This window comes from Tachyglossus aculeatus, chromosome Y4 (assembly GCF_015852505.1).
Source record: "Tachyglossus aculeatus isolate mTacAcu1 chromosome Y4, mTacAcu1.pri, whole genome shotgun sequence".
NCBI lineage: Eukaryota > Metazoa > Chordata > Mammalia > Monotremata > Tachyglossidae > Tachyglossus > Tachyglossus aculeatus.
Genome location: NC_052096.1, coordinates 1,739,880 through 1,759,577, shown reverse-complemented (window position 1 = coordinate 1,759,577; position 19,698 = coordinate 1,739,880). Strand labels below are relative to the sequence as shown.

The following is a 19,698-nucleotide window of genomic DNA, read 5'->3' as shown; positions in this document are numbered from 1 at the left end:
GTCACAGTGTGAAGCAGGTGAGAGTCCAGCCTGGCGGGGTTCACTTCTTGGGCGCCTGGACCCACAGCCATGGGCCGGGGGAAGGTGGAAGAAGGAGGAGGAGGAGATGAGCCCTATGGTGAGCTGGGGAGACGGACACCTGGGTCCCCAGGAGTTGGGAAGGGGCTGGGGGACCACATCCTCCCCCGGGCCCACCCGCCAAGCTAGCTCTCTTCCTCCCTTCAAGGCCCTACTGAGAGCTCACCTCCTCCAGGAGGCCTTCCCACACTGAGCCCCCTCCTTCCCCCTTGTCCCCCTCTCCATCCCCCCCATCTTACCTCCTTCCCTTCCCCGCAGCACCTGTATATATGGATATGTGTTTGTACATATTTTTTACTCTATTTTATTTGTACATATCTATTCTATTTATTTTATTTTGTTAGTATGTTTGGTTTTGTTCTCTGTCTCCCCCTTTTAGACTGGGAGCCCACTGTTGGGTAGGGACTGTCTCTAGATGTTGCCAGTTTGTACTTCCCAAGCGCTTAGTACAGTGCTCTGCACATAGTAAGTGCTCAATAAATATGATTGATTGATTGATTCCTCCCGCCTTAACTCCTTCCCTTCCCCACAGCACCTGTATATATGTATATGTGTTTGTACATATTTTTACTCTATTTATTTATTTATTTTATTTGTACATATCTATTCTATTTATTTTATTTTGTTAGTATGTTTGGTTTTGTTCTCTGTCTCCCCCTTTTAGACTGGGAGCCCACTGTTGGGTAGGGACTGTCTCTAGATGTTGCCAGTTTGTACTTCCCAAGCGCTTAGTACAGTGCTCTGCACATAGTAAGCGCTCAATAAATACGATTGATTGATTGATTCCCCCCGCCTTACCTCCTTCCCTTCCCCGCAGCACCTGTATATATGTTTGTACATATTTATTACTCTATTTATTTACTACTTGTACATATCTATTAATTTTATTTTCTTAGTCTGTTTGGTTTTGGTCCCTGTCTCCCCCTTTTAGACTGTGAGCCCACTGTTCTCCCCCTTCTAGACTGTGAGCCCACTGTTGGGTAGGGACTGTCTCTATATGTTGCCAACTTGGACTTCCCAAGCGCTTAGGCCAGTGCTCTGCACACAGTAAGCGCTCAATAAATACGATTGATGATGATGATGTTGGGTAGGGACCGTCTCTCTATGTTGCCAACTTGGCCTTCCCAAGCGCTTAGGCCAGTGCTCTGCACACAGTAAGCGCTCAATAAATACGATTGATGATGATGATGTTGGGTAGGGACCGTCTCTCTATGTTGCCAACTTGGCCTTCCCAAGCGCTTAGGCCAGTGTTCTGCACACAGTAAGTGCTCAATAAATACGATTGATTGATTGGGGGCGAGGGGGAAGGAGAGATGGGCTAGGCCTCGAGTGGGTGGAGGGGGACAGGGGCTGAACCAGAGTTGTCGGGGACTTCCTGCTGTCCAAGCTGGTCAATGATTGATGCCCCCGCCCTGGTGGGAAGGGGCAGAGTCCAGAGGGAGGACCTGCCGTCCAGACTGTCCACCCCCCCAAGACTGTCCCCCGACCTTCCTCTCCCCCCAACCAGGCTCTGTGCACTCAAGGAAGTCGGCCCCGGTTCTCCTCCGGGGTCCCGGCGGGGAGACGGGGCTGGGGCAGAGGGGGGAAATGGAGTTCTCCGCCCCACGAAGTGTTTTAACTCCGATGTCTCCCCCTTCTAGACTGTGAGCCCACTGTTGGGTAGGGACCGTCTCTATATGTTGCCAACTTGTATTCCCCAGCGCTTAGTACAGTGCTCTGCACACGGTAAGCGCTCAATAAATGCGATTGACTGTCTCTATATGTTGCCATCTTGCACTTCCCAAGCGCTTAGTCCAGTGCTCTGCACACAGTAAGCGCTCAATAAATATGATTTGATTGATTGACCATCTCTATATGTTGCCAACTTGTACTTTCATTCATTCATTCATTCATTCAATCGTATTTATTGAGCGCTTACTGTGTGCAGAGCACTAGACTAAGCGCTTGGGAAGTACAAGTCAGCAACATATAGAGACGGTCTCTACCCAACAGCGGGCTCACAGTCTAGAAGGGGGAGGCAGACAGCGAAACAAAACATATTAACAAAATAAAATAGAATATGTACAAGTAAAATAAATAAATATTTATTGAGCGCTTACTGTGTGCAGAGCACTGTACTAAGCACTTGGGAAGTACAAGTTGGCAACATAGAGAGATGGTCCCTACCCAACAGCGGGCTCACAGTCTAGAAGGGGGAGGCAGACAGCGAAACAAAACATATTAACAAAATAAAATAGATAATATGTACAAGAAAAATAAATAAATATTTATTGAGCGCTTACTGTGTGCAGAGCACTGTACTAAGCGCTTGGGAAGTACAAGTTGGCTCCCAAGCGCTTAGTACAGTGCTCTGCACACAAGAAGCGCTCAATAAATACGATTGATTGATTCCTGGGGTCTCCCCCGCCAAGAGCCCTCCAGCCCATGCCTCCCCCTGCCCCACTTGAAGCCCCTTTTCTAATAATAATAATAACGATGGCATTTATCAAGTGCTTACTATGTGCAAAGCACTGTTCTAAGCGCTGGGAAGGCTACAAGGTAGTCAGGCTGTCCCACGTGGGGCTTACAGTCTTAATCCCCATTTTCCAGATGAGGGAACTGAGGCCCAGAGAAGTGAAGTGACCGGCCCCCAGTCACCCAGCTGACAAATGGCGGAGCCGGGATTTGAACCCACGGCCTCTGACTCCAAAGCCCGGGCTCTTTCCGCTGAGCCACGGAACTGAGGCCCAGAGAAGTGAAGTGACGGGCCCAGAGTCACACAGCACAGTCGCGTTGGCAAATACGATTGAATGAATGAGTGAATGAAATGCTCAAATAGATACCCTCGATCGACTGAGTCTAACCCCCTTCCTTCCTGCTGCAGTTTGCGGCCCTTTCTCACCAGGCAATCCCCCGATTAAGCCACGTGGGAGAGATGGAGGTCGGGAGGCAGAACCAGAAGGAGACCCAGACCCGAGGGAGGGAAGGGAGAGGGGGCCAACTGAGGTAGACTGTGAGCCCACTGTTGGGTAGGGACCGTCTCTGTATGTTGCCAACTTTAGTCCAGTGCTCTGCACACGGTAAGCGCTCAATAAATACGATTGAATGATTGAATGAAGGAAGGAATGAATGAAGCCGCCCCCTCCCCACCGCCCCAGACTGCAAGCTCCTTGCCCGCGGGGACCGTGCCCACAAACTCTTAAATTGGACTCTCCCAGGCACTTAGTACAGTGCTCTACGTGCGGTAAGCACTCAATAAATAGCACCGGTGGATGGGTGGGTTGGGCAATTCTCTGTCCCAGGGCAATAAGGAAACAACCACAGGAAGTATAAAGCAGGAGGGAGGAGGGCCAACCGCATCCGAGGCAGGGGGTTCCAGGGGTGTGGCAGGGGAAGGGACGCCCAGGGGTCAAGCCTGCGTTCAGGGCCAATCAATCAATCATCAATCGTATTTATTGAGCGCTTACTGTGTGCAGAGCACTGGACTAAACGCTTGGGAAGTCCAAGTTGGCAACATCTAGAGACGGTCCCTACCCCAGCACAGGGCTCACAATCTGGAAGGGGGACACGGAGAAGGAAACAAAATGTATTAACAAAATCAAGTAAGTAGAATAGATATGTACAAGTAAAATAAACCAATAAATAGAGTAATAAATCCGTACAAACATATATACAGGTGCTGTGGGGAAGGGAAGGAGGTAAGGCCATTCATTCATTCATTCAAGCATATTTATTGAGCGCTTACTGTGTGCAGAGCACTGGACTAAGCGCTTGGGAAGTCCAAGTTGGCAACACTTAGAGACGATCCCTACCCAACAGCGGGCTCACAGTCTAGAAGGGGGAGACGGAGAACAAAACAAAACATGTTGACAAAATCGAATAAATAGAATAGATATGTACAAGTAAAATAAATCAATAAATAGAGTAATAAATCCGTACAAACATATATACGTATATACAGGTGCTGTGGGGAAGGGAAGGAGGTAAGGCGGGGTAAGGCCATTCGTTCATTCATTCAATCGTATTTATTGAGCGCTTACTGTGTGCAGAGCACTGGACTAAGCACTTGGGAAGTACAAGTTGTGAGAAGCAGCGTGGCTCACTGGAAAGAGCCCGGGCTTTGGAGTCAGAGGTCATGAGTTCAAATCCCGGCTCCGCCAACTGTCAGCTGTGTGACTTTGGGCAAGTCACTTAACTTCTCTGGGCCTCAGTTACCTCATCTGTAAAATGGGGATTAAGACTGTGAGCCCCAAGTGGGACAACCTGATCACCTTGTAACTTCCCCAGCGCTTAAAACAGTGCTTTGCACATAGTAAGCGCTTAACAAATGCCATTATTATCATTATTATTATTACAAGTTGGCAACACTTAGAGACGGTCCCTACGCAACAGTGGGCTCACAGTCTAGAAGGGGGAGACAGAGAACAAAACAAAACATATTAACAAAATCAAATAAGTAGAATAGATATGTACAAGTAAAATAAATCAATAAATAGAGTAATAAATACGTACAAACAGATATACAGGTGCTGTGGGGAAGGGAAGGAGGTAAGGCGGGGTAAGGCCATTCGTTCATTCATTCAATCGTATTTATTGAGCACTTACTGTGTGCAGAGCACTGGACTAAGCGCTTGGGAAGTACAAGTTGTGAGAAGCAGCGTGGCTCACTGGAAACAGCCCGGGCTTTGGAGTCAGAGGTCATGAGTTCAAATCCCGGCTCCGCCAACTGTCAGCTGTGTGACTTTGGGCAAGTCACTTAACTTCTCTGGGCCTCAGTTACCTCATCTGTAAAATGGAGATTAAGACTGTGAGCCCCAAGTGGGACAACCTGATCACCTTGTAACTTCCCCAGCGCTTAAAACAGTGCTTTGCACATAGTAAGCGCTTAACAAATGCCATTATTATTATTATTATTATTATTACAAGTTGGCGACACTTAGAGACGGTCCCTACCCAACAGTGGGCTCACAGTCTAGAAGGGGGAGACAGAGAACAAAACAAAACATATTAACAAAATCAAATAAGTAGAATAGATATGTACAAGTAAAATAAATCAATAAATAGAGTAATAAATACGTACAAACAGATATACAGGTGCTGTGGGGAAGGGAAGGAGGTTAGGCAGGGTAAGGCCACCTGGGAGGAGGAGAGAAGAACACTCCGGCCTCCAGCCCCAGGAGGCTCAGGGCAGAGCAGGTCATCATCATCATCAATCGTATTTATTGAGCGCTTACTGTGTGCAGAGCACTGTACTAAGCGCTTGGGAAGTACAAATTGGCAACATATAGAGACAGTCCCTACCCAACTGGGACGGGTTCCTTGCCCGTTGCCTCTGTTGCTGAACTGTACCATCCAAGTGCTCAGTCCAGTGCTCTGCACACAGTAAGCCCTCAATAAATACGATTGAACGAGTGAATGAATGAATGAATGAATGAATGAAAGTTTACCATGTACTAAGCACTTGGGAGAGTCTAATACAACAGAATTACGGGACGGGTTCCTTGCCCATTATGAGCTGACAGTCTAGGCTTGATGGGGAGGGGCTTGTGGCCGGTCTTGGGGGCTGCAGGCCCACGACGTCCATCTCCCTCTCCCCCCCTCCCGCCGCAGGGAAGCCCCACCAATTCGACCCTTCGTTCCACGGCCCCATCAAGAAAAGGTGAGGCCGCACACCACCCCGCCCGGGCCCCGGCCCCTCCGCCTCCCCTCCCTGTCTCTCCCCACACCCCCCAACTGCCTCTCACTCATTCATCTTTATTCAGTCGTATTTACTGAGCGCTTACCGTGTGCAGAGCACTGTCCTAAGCGCTTGGGAAGTCCAAGTCGGCAGCACATAGGGACGGTCCCTACCCACCAGCGGGCTCACGGTCTAGGAGGGGGAGATGGACAGGGAAACCAAACACTTTCCCCACTGGTGGTGCTGGGGCCTCCTCACTCCCCTGTCTTCCTGCCAAGGGGCTGCACCGACGTCCTCTGCTACATCCTCTTCATGCTCTTCATCGCGGGATACTGCATCGTGGGGATTGTGGGTGAGTGACCCTCGCCACCCGAGTCCCTGCCCACCTTCCCCTCCCAGCTTTGGTCCCTTGCTTGACCAATCAATCAATCATATTTATTGAGCGCTTACTTTATGCAGAGCACTGGACTAAGAGCTTGGGAAGTACAAGTTGGCAACCTAGAGAGACAGTCCCTACCCAACAGTGGGCTCACAGTCTAAAAGATCCTTCCCCACCCCCTCACTGCCCTCCCCCTCGCCGCCGGACCAAGCCCTGAGTTCGGGTGGGACCCTGCAGGAACACCCCCTCAGTCCCCCACCGGTTCAAGCGTGTGCAGGCACATATGTGTGCACGCGCACACATACGCACAGCCTCCGTGCCCGCCCCCGCCATGCCAGTCCGCCTGTCTCTCCCCTCAGCCTGGGTTTATGGAGACCCCCAGCAGGTCCTGTACCCCAGGAACTCCTCAGGGCTGTACTGTGGGGTCGGCGCCAACAGGTGAGGACCGGGGTGAGGGGGCGCGGAGGGAGGGCGGACCGGGGACCCCATGGGGGCAGCCCGCGGTGTGGCCCATGTTCGACGCCCCGTGTCGTCTCCTCAGGGATAAGCCGAACCTCATGTACTTCAACATCTTCAGCTGCGCCAGATACACCAACATCCTGACCATGGCCACCAACGGCCTGCAGTGTCCCACCACTCAGGTCAGCCCCGGCTCCCCGCCGGCCCCCCACCACCCTCATACTCCACCTCCCTATGCCCCCAACTCTCCTCCTCCCCTACTGTTCTCCCGCTCTTCCTCACCCCCGACTCTCACCACCCCCCACACCCACACCATCTCCTCCTCCAGCCCCCTACCATCCCCTGCCCCACCATCCCCTCCACTCTCTACCCCCTTACCACCCCTCCCTCTTTCAATCAACCAATCAGTCGTATTTACTGAACGCTTACTGAGTGCAGAGCACTGGACTAAGCACTTGGGAAGTACAAGTTGGCAACATATAGAGACAGTCCCTACCTAACAGAGGGCTCACAGTCTAGAAGGGGGAGACGGAGAACAAAACCAAACATACTAACAAAATAAAATAAATAGAATAGATATGTACAAGTAAAATAAATAAATAAATAGAGTAATAAATATGTACAATCATATATACATATATACAGGTGCTGTGGGGAAGGGAAGGAGGTAAGATGGGGGGGATGGAGAGGGGGACGAGGGGGAGAGGAAGGAAGGGGCTCAGTGTGGGAAGGCCTCCTGGAGGAGGTGAGCTCTCAGCAGGGCCTTGAAGGGAGGAAGAGAGCCAGCTTGGCGGATGGGCAGAGGGAGGGCATTCCAGGCCTGGGGGATGATGTGGGCCGGGAGTAGACGGTGGGACAGGCGAGAACGAGGCCCGGTGAGGAGATTAGTGGCAGAGGCCATCCCCCTGCCCCCACCGTCTCAGGGCTCTCCTCCACCCCTACCTTACCTTGCCTTGCTCTCCAACTCTCCTCCGCTCCCCCTCCGCCCCCCGCTCTCCCTCTCTTAGATCTGTGTCAGCTCATGCCCCCAAATTCACTGGGTGGTACTCCCAACCGACTTGTACAAGACTGTCAGCCAAGTCTTCACAGAGAAGCAGGACTTCTGTCACCCCGAGGTGGATGGAAACATGGTGAGGACTTGGCCCTCTCTCCCCCCAGCCCCCTCCTCAACACGTGCACACACACACACGCCCTCATCATCATCAATCGTATTTATTGAGCTCTTACTATGTGCAGAGCACTGTACTAAGCCCTTGGGAAGTACAAGTTGGCAACATATAGAGACAGTCCCTACCCAACAGTGGGCTCACAGTCTCATCACGCCCTCATCACGGTCCCTCTCCTCCCCAGAGGGTGATCGACAGCTTAAAACATGAACTCTGCCCCAGCTTCCTCCTTCAGTCATCTCCCGGTAAGTTCTCTCTGCGGGTCACTGGCCCCGCGGGGGCCGGTCTCCTGGGTCCCTGGAGGGAATTGAGCGGAGGCCTGAGGCCCCGGGCCCTCGGGTCTCGCCTCTGTCCTGGAACTCCCACCCGCAACCAACGGACCTCCGTTCTCCCCACTTGAAAGCGGGACGAAAATCCCATCTCCTCGACGAGGCCTCCCCAAACTAAGCCCTCGTTTCCTCTTCTCCCACTCCCGTCTGTGTCGTCCTTGCACTTGGAATTGCCCCCTTTATTCAACCCTCCCTCAGCCCCACAGCACTTACGTCCTTATCCATTATTTACTTATTTCTATTCATGTCTATCCCTGCCCTAGCCTGTAAATTCACTGTGGGCAGGGAAAGCCCTTACCAGCTCTGTTAATCTTGTTCTCTCCCAAGCACTTAGTACGGTGCTCTGCACACCATAAGCACTCAGTAAATATGATTGATAACTGATTGATTGATTGGAAGGGAGTGGGAGGAGGGCAGAGTGACGAACCAAGCGCTGGGGGCTGCGGGGTTGGCGTCTCTCTCTCTTTTTCCAGTTGCTAGCCGCTGCATTCCCTTTGCCAACCAGTCGACCGTAGACCTTCCTGGCATATCACAAGCCAACATCTCAGATGGCATCAAGTGAGTCTTTATTATCTGCTTCTTTCCCCCCCAACCATCACGACTCTCCTTAAACGCACTCCTTTCTCCCCCCCGCACCTCACGCACATTTCTCCCTCAGGGGGCTGTTCGATACCCTTGGGGCTCGGGATCTCAGCCTCAAGATCTTTGAGGATTTCACCCATTCCTGGTACTGGATCCTCATGTGAGTTCAATCGGTGGTATTTATCGAGCGCTTACTGGGTGCGGGGGACCGCGCTAAGCCCTTGGGGGAGTACATGGGAACAGAGCTGGTAATCATTCAGTGGTACGTATTGAACGTGTGCGGAGCACTGTACTAAGTGCTAGGGAGAGTACAATATAACGGAGTTGGTAGTCAATCAGTGGTATTTATTGAGCACTTACTGTGTGCAGGACACTATGCTAAGCGCTTGGGAGAGTCCAATAAAAGAGAGTTGGAAGGCCCATTCCCTGCCCACTAGGAGCTTCCAATAATAATAATAATAATGGCATCTATTAAGTGCTTACTATGTGCAAAGCACTGTTCTAAGCACCGAGTCCTTCGAGCCGGAGTCGAACCAGCGACCTAAGGATGTGTAAGGGAGTGTAGAGGGAGTGAATTTGCTGGTTCCCCCTGGATTTTGAATTTGCTGGAGGAGGCCAGCGGGGAAGAGAAGGGAGGCTGAAGCTGAACTGAGAAGCAGCGTGGCAGAGTGGATAGAGTTACAGGAGGTCATGGGTTCTCACCCCGGCTCCTCCGCTTGTCTGCTGTGTGACCTCGGGCGAGTCACTTCACTTCATTCATTCATTCAGTCGTATTTATTGAGCGCTTAACTGTGTGCAGAGCACTGCACTAAGCGCTTGGGAAGTCCAAGTTGGCAACATCTAGAGACGGTCCCTACCCAACAGTGGGCTCACAGTCGAGGAAGGGGGAGGCAGAGAACAAAACAAAGCATATTAACAAAATAAAATGGATAGAATAAATATGTACAAATAAAATAAATAAATAAATAGAGTAATAAATACATACAAACGTATATACATATATACAGGTGCTGTGGGGAGGGGAAGGAGGTAAGGTGGGGGAATGGAGAAGGGGAGGAGGGGGAGAGGAAGGAGGGGGCCCAGTCTGGAGAGGGCTTCTAGACTGTGAGCCCACTGTTGGGTAGGGACCGTCTCTAGATGTTGCCAACTTGGACTTCCCAAGTGCTTAGTACAGTGCTCTGCACACAGTAAGCGCTCAATAAATATGATTGATTGATTGATTGATTGAGGTGAGCTCTCAGTAGGGCTTTGAAGGGTGGAAGAAAGCTCACCTCCTCCAGGAGGGCTTCCCCTCATCTGGAAAATGGGATTGAGACTGCGAGCCCCACGTGGGACGGGGACTGTGTCCAACCCAATTTGCTCGCATCCCACCCCAGCGCCGAGTACGGTGCCTGGCACGTAGTAAGTGCTTAACAAATACCACTATCATTATTATTATTGGATGGGTTGGGAAGGGAGTTTGTGCAACCCAATTTACTCGCACCCTACCACGGCGCCGAGTACGGTGCCTGGCACGTAGTAAGAGCTTAACAAATACCACTGTCATTATTATTATTGGATGGGTTGGGAAGGGAGTTCTGGGGTGTGGAGGGGACGGTTCGGAGGGGCGGCCGGGGGTCCGGACGGATGCAGGACGGGACGGGGACCCAACCGCTGCTCCACTCGTCTCCCCGCCAGAGCCCTGCTCATCTCCTTGGTGCTGAGCCTGGTGTTCCTGCTGCTGCTGCAGCTGCTGGCCGGTCCCCTGGTGTACGTGCTCATCGTGGGCGTCCTGGGGATCTTGGCATATGCCATATACCACTGCTGGCACGAGTACCAGTGGCTGCGGGACCACGGAACCTCCATGGCCGACGTCGGCTTCACCACCGACCTGGCCGCGTACCGCAGCACGAAGGAGATCTGGCTGGTCGCCCGTGCGTGAGCCCACCCCCGCCTCCACCCCAGACGGCTCCTCCCTCACAGGGGAACCTCCCGTTCGCTCATTTAATCATATTTATTGAGCACTTGCTGTGTGCAGAGCACTGGACTGACGACACTGTAGTGATAAACAGCCACATTCCCTGCCCACAGTGAGCTTAATTGGTCCCTAAGTGATCATCCCAGTGATTAATCGAATAAATACTATTGAATGAATGAATTACAGTCTAGCGGGGGAGACGGGCATTAAGAGAAATAAATAAATGACAGATATGGACATTAGCTCTGTGAGGCCGGGAAGGGGGATGAATAAAGGGAGCAAGTCAGGGCGACGCTGAAGGTAGTGGGAGAAGAGGAAACGGGGGGCTTATGTATGTTGCCAACTTGTACTTTCCAAGCGCTTAGTACAGTGCTCTGCACACAGTAAGTGCTCAATAAATACGATTGATTGATTAAGGGAGGCCTCTTGGAGGAGATGGGCCTTCAGTAAGGCTTTGAAGCAGGGGAGAGTCATTTTCCGTCGGATGGGAGGAGGGAGGGGGTCCCAGGCCAGAGGCAGGACGGGAGTGAGGGGTCGGCGGCGAGATAGACAAGGTGGAGTTTCAGTGAGAAGGTTGGCAATAGAGCGGCAAGGTGTGGGGGCTGGGATGTAGTTGCCTCTCCCCTGTGCGGCCCCCGATCCGGGCCCTGAGAGACTCCCGCTGGGTTGGGGGTGGGTGGGTCGGCCCTCTGCCTCCTCTCCTCCTGTCTCTGGGCTATCCCTGTTCCCCACTGACCCCCCTCACCCCCCTCAGTGATCGTGGTGGCAGTGCTGGAGGGGATCCTGGTTCTCCTCCTCATCTTCCTGCGGGTCCGGATACGGATTGCCATTGCCCTGCTCCAGGAGGCCAGCAAGTGAGCCAGCCGGGAGTCGGGGGGCCCGGGGGGGAGCGGCCTGGTGGGGAAGAGAATGCGGTGGGGTCCAGGAGACCGGATGGAGAAGCGGGAAACGGGGCGGTGGGGAGAGACCGAGGGACGGTGGGTGGGACCGGTCGATCCACAAGACTACTGTGCCTAGCACTGTGCTGAGCACGCTTCTGAGCCTGGTGCTGGGGGGCTGAGAGCGTACAGCAGAGGTAAAGGGCGTGATCCCTGCCCTCGAGGGGCTGGCAGGAAGGTCTGGGAAGGGCAAGAGGGGCCGAGGGGGCAGGGTGAAGAGGAGAGGGGGGACAGGAAGTGGAGAGGGGACGAGGCGGTACGGAGGACCGGGCAGACGGTGAGGAAGGCCTGGAGCCGGGAGGGAACTTCAGGGAATGGGGGGATGCAGGACGGATGGGGAGCCGGAGGCAGTGGTGGGAGCCTGGGTAGTGACCCCGTCTCTCCTGCTCTTCCTCCTTTCTCCTCTCTCCCTCCTCCCCTACTCTAACACCCTTCCTCCATCCTCCCTTCCCCATCCTCCCTCCTCTGTCACCCTCCCTCCTCCATCCCCGCTCCTCCATCCTCTGACCCTCGCCTTCCCTTCTCAGGGCCATAGGGCAGATGATGTCCACCCTCTTCTACCCGCTCGTGACCTTTGCCCTGCTGATCATCTGCATCGCCTATTGGGCCATAACGGCTGTGTATCCTCTCTTTCCCCACCCTCAAATGGAGCCGGAGGCCCTGGACCCCCCCCGCAGCTATCGGGCCTTAGGGCCCCAAGACCTAGTGGGGTCTGACCCCCTGTTGAGGTCCAGAGACCCCGGTCATCCCCACACCCCAGCCTCTCGCTCCCCGGACTGTCCCCCAGCTCTCGGGCCTTAGGAGTCCAAGACCTCATGTTGGGGCCCAGAGACGTCTCCCCGACCCTCATCCCCTGGGACGGAGCCAGGAACCACCCCCCATCCAGCCCCCGTGTCCCATCCATCCCTCCCTCTGTCCGTCCCTCCTGCCTCCTTTCCTTGATGGCCTCCTCAGCTACCTGGCCACCACTGGGAAGCCCCTTTACAGCCTCTCGGCCCCCAATCTTACCGAACCCGGCTGTCAGCACATCGATTTCAACCAGACCTGTGACCCAAGGGTGAGGAGGGCCAGGGGAGGGGACGGGGAGGGGAGGGTCACCGTTGCTGCTGACTGAGTGGGGAGCACTGTCCCCAGAGCCTAGGGGACCCCGTGACAGGAAGGGGAGTCGTGGTCCCTCCCTCGAGGAGCTCATGGGGGGGTGCAGCATGGAGGGTCGCTTGGGAGGTGCCCCTAGGCTGGGGTCAGAGAGCGGGGTGGAAACCCCGCAGTGCAGGAGGAAGATTATCTGTGAGATGGAGGCGTGAGCCTGGGGAAGCTGCAGAGAGGAAGAGGAGGGTGGGAGGGAGGAAGGGAGGGAGGTTATTGAGGGAATGGGGTGGGATCCGGAAGGAGTGAAGGGATTTTGGGGAAAGGTCTGTCTGGAGGGGGTGGGCAGAGAGGCCCAGGCCCCAAGCGTGGGGAAGGGAAGGGGCAGGTGGGTGGGAAGTAACGGAGGATTCGGCCTGTCTCTCCCGCCCTGTCTCTCCCTTCCCGCCCTGTGTCTCCCGCCCACCCCACGCCTGCCTCCGGCCTGGGGGGCCTTGACTACACCCGCGGGCACAGAAGCCCATCGCAAACAACTCGTGCCCGGGCCTGAGCTGCCATTTCCTGCAGTACAACTCCAATGGCCCAACCCAGCGCGTCCTCTTCGGCCTGCAGGCGTACAGCGTCCTGGGGCTCTTCTGGACGGTCAACTGGGTGCTGGCCCTGGGCCAGTGTGTGCTGGCCGGGGCCTTCGCCTCCTTCTACTGGGCCTTCCACAAGCCCAAGGACATCCCTGCCTTTCCCCTGGGCGCCTCCTTCATGCGCACGCTCCGGTCAGCCCCGGGGACCGCTGGGCCGGGGTGGGGAGGCTGGGGCAGAGGGACGCCGGGGTCCCCGGTGTGATGTAGTAGAACAGAAACCACCCCCGAGCACGGAGGCTGAGGAAACCAGTCCCCAGTGGCCCTGGACCAATCGGTGGGATTTATTTACAGAAGCAGTGTGGCCGCGTGGTTAGAGCCTGGGGCTGGAAGTCAGCAGGTCATGGGTTCTAATCCCAGCTCTGCTGCTTGTCTGCCGTGTGACCTTGTGGAAGTCACGTCACCTCTCTGGACCTCGGTTCCCTCAGCTGTAAAATGGGGATTTAGAGTGGGAGCCCCGTGTGGGACACAGACTGTGTCCGGCCTGATTAGCATGTATCTACCTCAGCACAGTGCCTGACACATAGTAAGCGCTTAACAAATACCACGGGAAAAAAAATTATCGAGCGCTCACCTTGGGCTAAGAGCTGTGCCGGGGGCTAGGGAGGGTACATCTAGGGAGCCCTCTAGACCATCAGCTTGTTACGGGTAGGGAACGTGTCTGCTAACTCTGTTGTATCGGACTCTTCCAAGCGCTTACTGCTGCACATACTAAGCGCTCGATAAATACCATCGATTGATTGATGGCATCAGAAGCCGGGCCCTGTGCCCCCGTTCCCTGCTTACACGGAGCCAACCATCTAGGGCGGGAAAAGTGAGACCCAGAATGCGTTGTCGCCCGGCTGGAGCGGGATCCGACCCTCTCGCCCTCCCCCGACCTTGGCGTTACCGGAGGCGGGGAGGAGAGTGGGGCCCTTCGGGGCCAAGACCAGCAAGGGACGGCGGATGGTGATTCTGGGAATGGTGGCGGTTGAGAGGGTGGGGTGGGGGAGTTGGGGGGGCTGAGGGGTGTCGCCGTCTCCCCCTTCTCGGCCAGGTACCACACGGGATCGCTGGCCTTCGGCGCTCTGATTCTAACCTTGGTCCAGATGGTGAGGCTCATCCTGGAGTACCTGGATCACAAGCTCAAAGGTGAGGGGCTGGGGGGTAGGGGGGGCCTCGGGTTCTGGGAAATATGGGGAGCCAAGAGGTTTAGGGGGGTGAGCTCTGGGGTTCTGGGAAGTGTGGAGGGAGGCTGGTGGGGAGGCCTGGAGCTTTGGGGTCCTGGGAAGTGGGGGGCCAAAAATTCTGGGTTCCTGAGAAAATGAGAGCTGGGGGCCTTGAGCTCTGATTTTCTGAGAAATGAAGGAGGTGGGGAGACTGGGGGAGCCCAGGGCTCTGGGGTTTTGGGAAGTGGGGGTAGAAGCCCCCTTAGGTGTGAAGGGACTACAGGGAGTGAGGTCAGACCCGTGACTTGGCTGGACCAGAGCGTATGTGGGGTCCCGGATGGGACACCCGCGTTCTGGGACACTTTGGTCCAAACTTTGTGGTGTTTAAGGGCTTGCTCTGTGCTGAGCCTCGGGGGAGAGGGAAGGAGACGAGGCGGGACACAGTGCCTGCCCCCCGCCGGGGTCTGCAGCCCCCGGCCTCCTGCCCCATGGACCCCCGCCCCAACAGGAGCCAAGAACTCGGTGGCCCGTTGTGTGCTCTGCTGCCTCAAGTGCTGCTTCTGGTGCCTGGAGAGATACATCAAAATCCTGAACCGCAACGCCTACATCATGGTGGGCTGCCGGGAGCGGGTCGGGGGTGGGATGGGGGTCCCGGGAGGAGGGGGAAGGGGAGAGGAGATGGGGGATAGGGATGAGGGTGGGAAGAGGGGATGGGGAATGGATAGAGATAGGGGATGGGGGGTTGGATAGAAATGGAGGGTCAGGGGGTGGGAGAGGGGATGGAAATGGGAGGAGGGGACCTGGGGATGGGGAACAGGGGGTGGGGAGAGGGGAAGGGGGTGGAGGGGAACCCACCCCCGCTCTGACGGTTCTGGGGGGTCCTGGGAGACCCCAATCTGCCCCTTCTCCCCCTGGCCCCCCCCCCCCCCCCCAGATTGCCATCTACGGGAAGAATTTCTGCGTGTCAGCTAGGAACGCCTTCATGCTGCTCATGAGGAATTTGACTAGGTCTGAGGCCCGCCGCTCCCCTCTACCGCTCTCCCCCTTCCCCCTTTTGACCTCCTCCATCCCCCCCAACCTCCTCTAATAATAATAATAATAATGGCATCTGTTAAGCGCTTACTATGTGCAAAGCACTGTTCTAAGCGCCGGGGAGGATACAGGGTGATCAGGTTGTCCCATGTGGGGCTCACAGCCTTAACTTTACAGATGAGGGAACTGAGGCCCAGAGAAGTTAAGTGACTTGCCCGAGATCACACAGCAGACATGTGGTGGAGTCGGGATTCAAACCCATGACCTCTGACTCCAAAGCCCGGGCTCTTTCCACTGAGCCATGCTGCTTCTCCAATAACTTTAGCGCATGGACCATTAAATTTAATGGACCATTTCTCTGACTCCTCTGCTTCTAAATATTCTCGTCTGCCTCCTCTCTGGGAGGGTCCAAGCTCCTTGGGCGCATGGAATGTGTCGCTGCTCATCTCGTAGGCTCCCAGGCGCTTCGAAATAGTGCACGGCACCCAGTAATAATAATAATAATAGCATCTTGGCCGTTCCTCTGGCCCCATCATCATCATCATCATCAATTATATTTATTGAGCGCTTACTATGTGCAGAGCACTGTACTAAGCGCTTGGGAAGTACAAATTGGCAACATATAGAGACAGTCCCTACCCAACAGTGGGCTCACAGTCTAAAAGGACTGCTCATCCCACCCTGCTCACCTCCTGGAAGTAGAGAGCTCTGGGGCGGCGGAAGAGGGAGAGTGGCTAGAGCCCCGGCCTGGGATTCAGAAGGTTCTCATCCCGGCTCCCTCACACTCATCATCATCATCATCATCAATCGTATTTATTGAGCGCTTACTATGTGCAGATCACTGTACTAAGCGCTTGGGAAGTACAAATTGGCAACACATAGAGACAGTCCCTACCCAACAGTGGGCTCACAGTCTAAAAGGGGGAGACAGAGAACAAAACCAAACATACTAACAAAATAAAATAAATAGGATAGATATGTACAAGTAAAATAAATAAATAGAGTAATAAATATGTACAACCATATATACAGGTGCTGTGGGGAAGGGAAGGAGGTAGGATGGGGGGATGGAGAGGGGGAAGAGGGGGAGAGGAAGGAAAGGGCTCAGTCTGGGAAGGCCTCCTGGAGGAGGTGAGCTCTCAGCAGGGCCTTGAAGGGAGGAAGAGAGCTAGTTTCACACTCGTCCGCTTGTGTGACCTCGGACGAGCCGCTTCACTTCTCCGCACCTCAGTTCCCTCAGAGGGAAAGGGGGGACGAAGACTGTGAGCCCTGTTGCGGGACAGGAACCCGATGATCTTGCATCTACCCCGGCGCTTAGAACAATGCCTGGCGCGTAGTAAGCGCTTGACGAGTACCACAATTATCGTCATCATTTAGGGTCTTCGTCCTCGACAAGGTGACGGATCTGCTGCTGTTCTTCGGGAAGCTTCTGGTGGTCGGGGGAGTCGGTGAGCGCGGGGACCAGGCGGGCGGGGGATCAGGGTAGAGCGGGGGGCTGGAGGGAGGGATGCCGGAGGGGGGACGAAGATCTGAGCCTGGGCCCTCCTCCCTCCCAGGTGTCCTCTCCTTCTTCTTCTTCTCCAATCGCATCCCGGCGCCATCCAAACACCTCCGCGCGCCCACCCTCAACTTCTACTGGCTCCCGATGCTGGTGAGGAGGGTGCCCGCTGGGCTCCCTGCCCCTTCCCCTGCCCCCCGAGCTTCCGGAAGCCCAGGCGCGCTGACCCCGAGCCCTCTCCCCTCCGTGTTGCAGATTGTGATCTTTGGCTCCTACCTCATCGCTCACGGGTTCTTCAGCGTCTTCGCCATGTGTGTGGACACGCTCTTCTTGTGTTTCCGTAAGTCTGCCCCAGCCCTCCTCCCTTCCTGCCACCGTCTCGTCCCGAGGACGGGACCAACCTGGGGCAGAGCAGGGAGAGAGGGCTGGAGAGTAGGGAAAAGGGAAGAAACGAGCAATAGTATTCAGTGAAAATGACCTGTACCCAGCAATTGGGAGAGGACACAATCAATCAATCAATCAATCGTATTTATTGAGCGCTTACTGTGTGCAGAGCACTGTACTAAGAGCTTGGGAAGTACAAGCCGGCAACACATAGAGACAGTCCCTACCCAACAGCGGACTCACGGTCTAGAAGGGGGAGTTGGTAGGCCTGGAAGTTAGGGGGACCTGGGTTCTAATTCGGCCCCCACCACCCATCTGCTGTGACCTTAAGCAAGTCACTTTGCTTCCCTGTGCCTCAGTTCCCTCATCTGTAAAATGGGGATTAAGACTGAGCTGCATCTGGGACATGGACTGTATCCAACCCGATTAGCTGGGATCTCTCCCCAGCACTTAACACAGCGCCCGGCACTGCTTCTTAGAGAAGCAGTGTGGCTCAGTGGAAAGAGCCCGGGCTTTGGAGTCAGAGGTCATGGGTTCAAATCCCGGCTCCGCCACTTGTCAGCTGTGTGACTTCGGGCAAGTCACTTCACTTCTCTGGGCCTCTGTTCCCTCGTCTGTAAAATGGGGATGAATCCTGTGAGCCCTACGTGGGACAGCCTGATTACCTTGTACCTCCCCAGCGCTTAGAACAGTGCTTTGCACATAGTAAGCGCTTAATAAATGCCATTATTATTATTAGTAAGTGCTTAAGAAACGCTTAAGAGGACGGATAGGTGAGCGAGGGGCTTCCTTTGCCAACTAAGACCCTCTCCCACTTCTGGACCCCGTGGTGCAGCCCACCTCTCCCCGATGGGGTCTCATCCCGTCTTCCTGGGGGGGGGGGAAGAAGAGAGAGTAGCCTTGGGGGGGTCCGGAATAGAGGGGCTCTGGTGTGGTACACAGAAAAAGAGTCAGAGGTCCAACGGGCCCGCAAGCTCAGCACCCACCCTTGGCTTTAATAACAATAATAATAATAATAACGGCATTTTTAAGTACTATTCTAAGAGCTGGGGTAGATAGAGAAGCAGCATGTCTCAGTGGAAATAGCACGGGCTTTGCAGTCAGAAGTCATGGGTTCAAGTCCTGGCTCTGCCAATTGTCAGCTGTGTGGCAAGTCACTTCACTTCTCCGGGCCTCAGTTCCCTCATCTGTAAAATGGGGATTAAGACTGTGAGCCCCACGTGGGACCACCTGATCACCTTGTAACCTCGCCAGCGCTTAGAGCAGTGCTTTGCACATAGTAAGCGCTTAATAAATGCCATCATTCTTATTATTATTACATGGTAAGCAGGTTCTCAAATGTGGGGCTCGCAGTCTTTAATCCCCATTTTCCAGATGAGGTAACTGAGGCCCGGAGAAGTGAAGTGGCTTGCCCAAGGTCCCACAGCAGACAAGTGGCGGAGCCGGGATAGAGAAGCGGCGTGGCTCAGTGGAAAGAGCCGGGGCTTTGGAGTCAGAGGCTATGGGTTCAAATCCCAGCTCCGCCAGTTGTCAGCTGTGTGACTTTGGGCAAGTCACTTCACTTCTCCAGGCCTCAGTTCCCTCATCTGTAAAATGGGAATTAAGACTGTGAGCCCCCCGTGGGCCAACCTGATCACCTTGTAACCTCCCCAGCGCTTAGAACAGTGGTGGGCACATAGTAAACGCTTAATAATGCCATTATTATTATTATTATTATTAGAACCCACAACCTCTGATTCCCAAGCCTGGGCTCTTGCACGATGTAAGGTGAAGGGCTGGCCTAAGGGAGCTGGGGCAGGGCTGAGCCAGTGGGAGTCTGGGGCCTACAGCAGGAGGGAATGCGGGTAGACTTGGGCGCAGACTTCAGCGCGGTCTACGGCGTGCCTCCTCCGTAGCGCTGCCGGACCCGGCTAGGGGGGCACGGGGTGGGCACGGGACACCAGGCACCGGGAGCTGAGGGTTTGTTTTGTCCGGTGCAGTGGAAGACCTAGAGAGGAACGACGGCTCGCTGGATCGGCCCTACTACATGCCTAAGTCCCTGATGCAGATCCTGGGCAAGAAGAACCAGGCGCCCAAAAAGTAGCCATGAGGGCATAGGGTGCGCCCCCTCCGCGGCCACACCCGTGCACCTCGTCCAGCGCCCGACTCCGCACTTTTGTAAACAGATTTTAATAAAGCGTGATTTTTGTTTTCCACATTGAACGAGGAAACCCGTCCCTCCGTGTCGGCCGGGGTCTGTGCTTCCGTGAGAGAAGCAGCGTGGCTCAGTGGAAAGAACCTGGGCTTTGGAGTCAGAGGTCATGGGTTCAAATCCCGGCTCCGCCAATTGTCAGCTGGGTGACTTTGGGCAGGTCACTTAACGTCTCTGGGC

General features: G+C 54.7%; 1 protein-coding gene across 1 annotated transcript; it reads left to right on the top strand.

The window, feature by feature from the left end:
• Positions 1-43: 43 nt before the first annotated feature.
• SLC44A4 (solute carrier family 44 member 4) lies at positions 44-19,524 on the top strand. The gene is made up of 21 exons (XM_038768680.1): positions 44-118; positions 5,668-5,716; positions 6,013-6,086; positions 6,473-6,551; positions 6,655-6,754; positions 7,580-7,702; positions 7,923-7,983; positions 8,541-8,625; positions 8,726-8,809; positions 10,327-10,562; positions 11,361-11,460; positions 12,072-12,164; positions 12,499-12,601; positions 13,147-13,400; positions 14,302-14,396; positions 14,922-15,025; positions 15,348-15,421; positions 16,823-16,893; positions 17,002-17,096; positions 17,199-17,283; positions 19,307-19,524. The coding sequence occupies exons 1-21, from the start codon at positions 70-72 to the stop codon at positions 19,408-19,410; spliced, it is 2,118 nt and encodes a 705-aa protein (XP_038624608.1). The 5' UTR covers positions 44-69; the 3' UTR covers positions 19,411-19,524.
• The last annotated feature ends 174 nt before the right edge of the window (positions 19,525-19,698 follow it).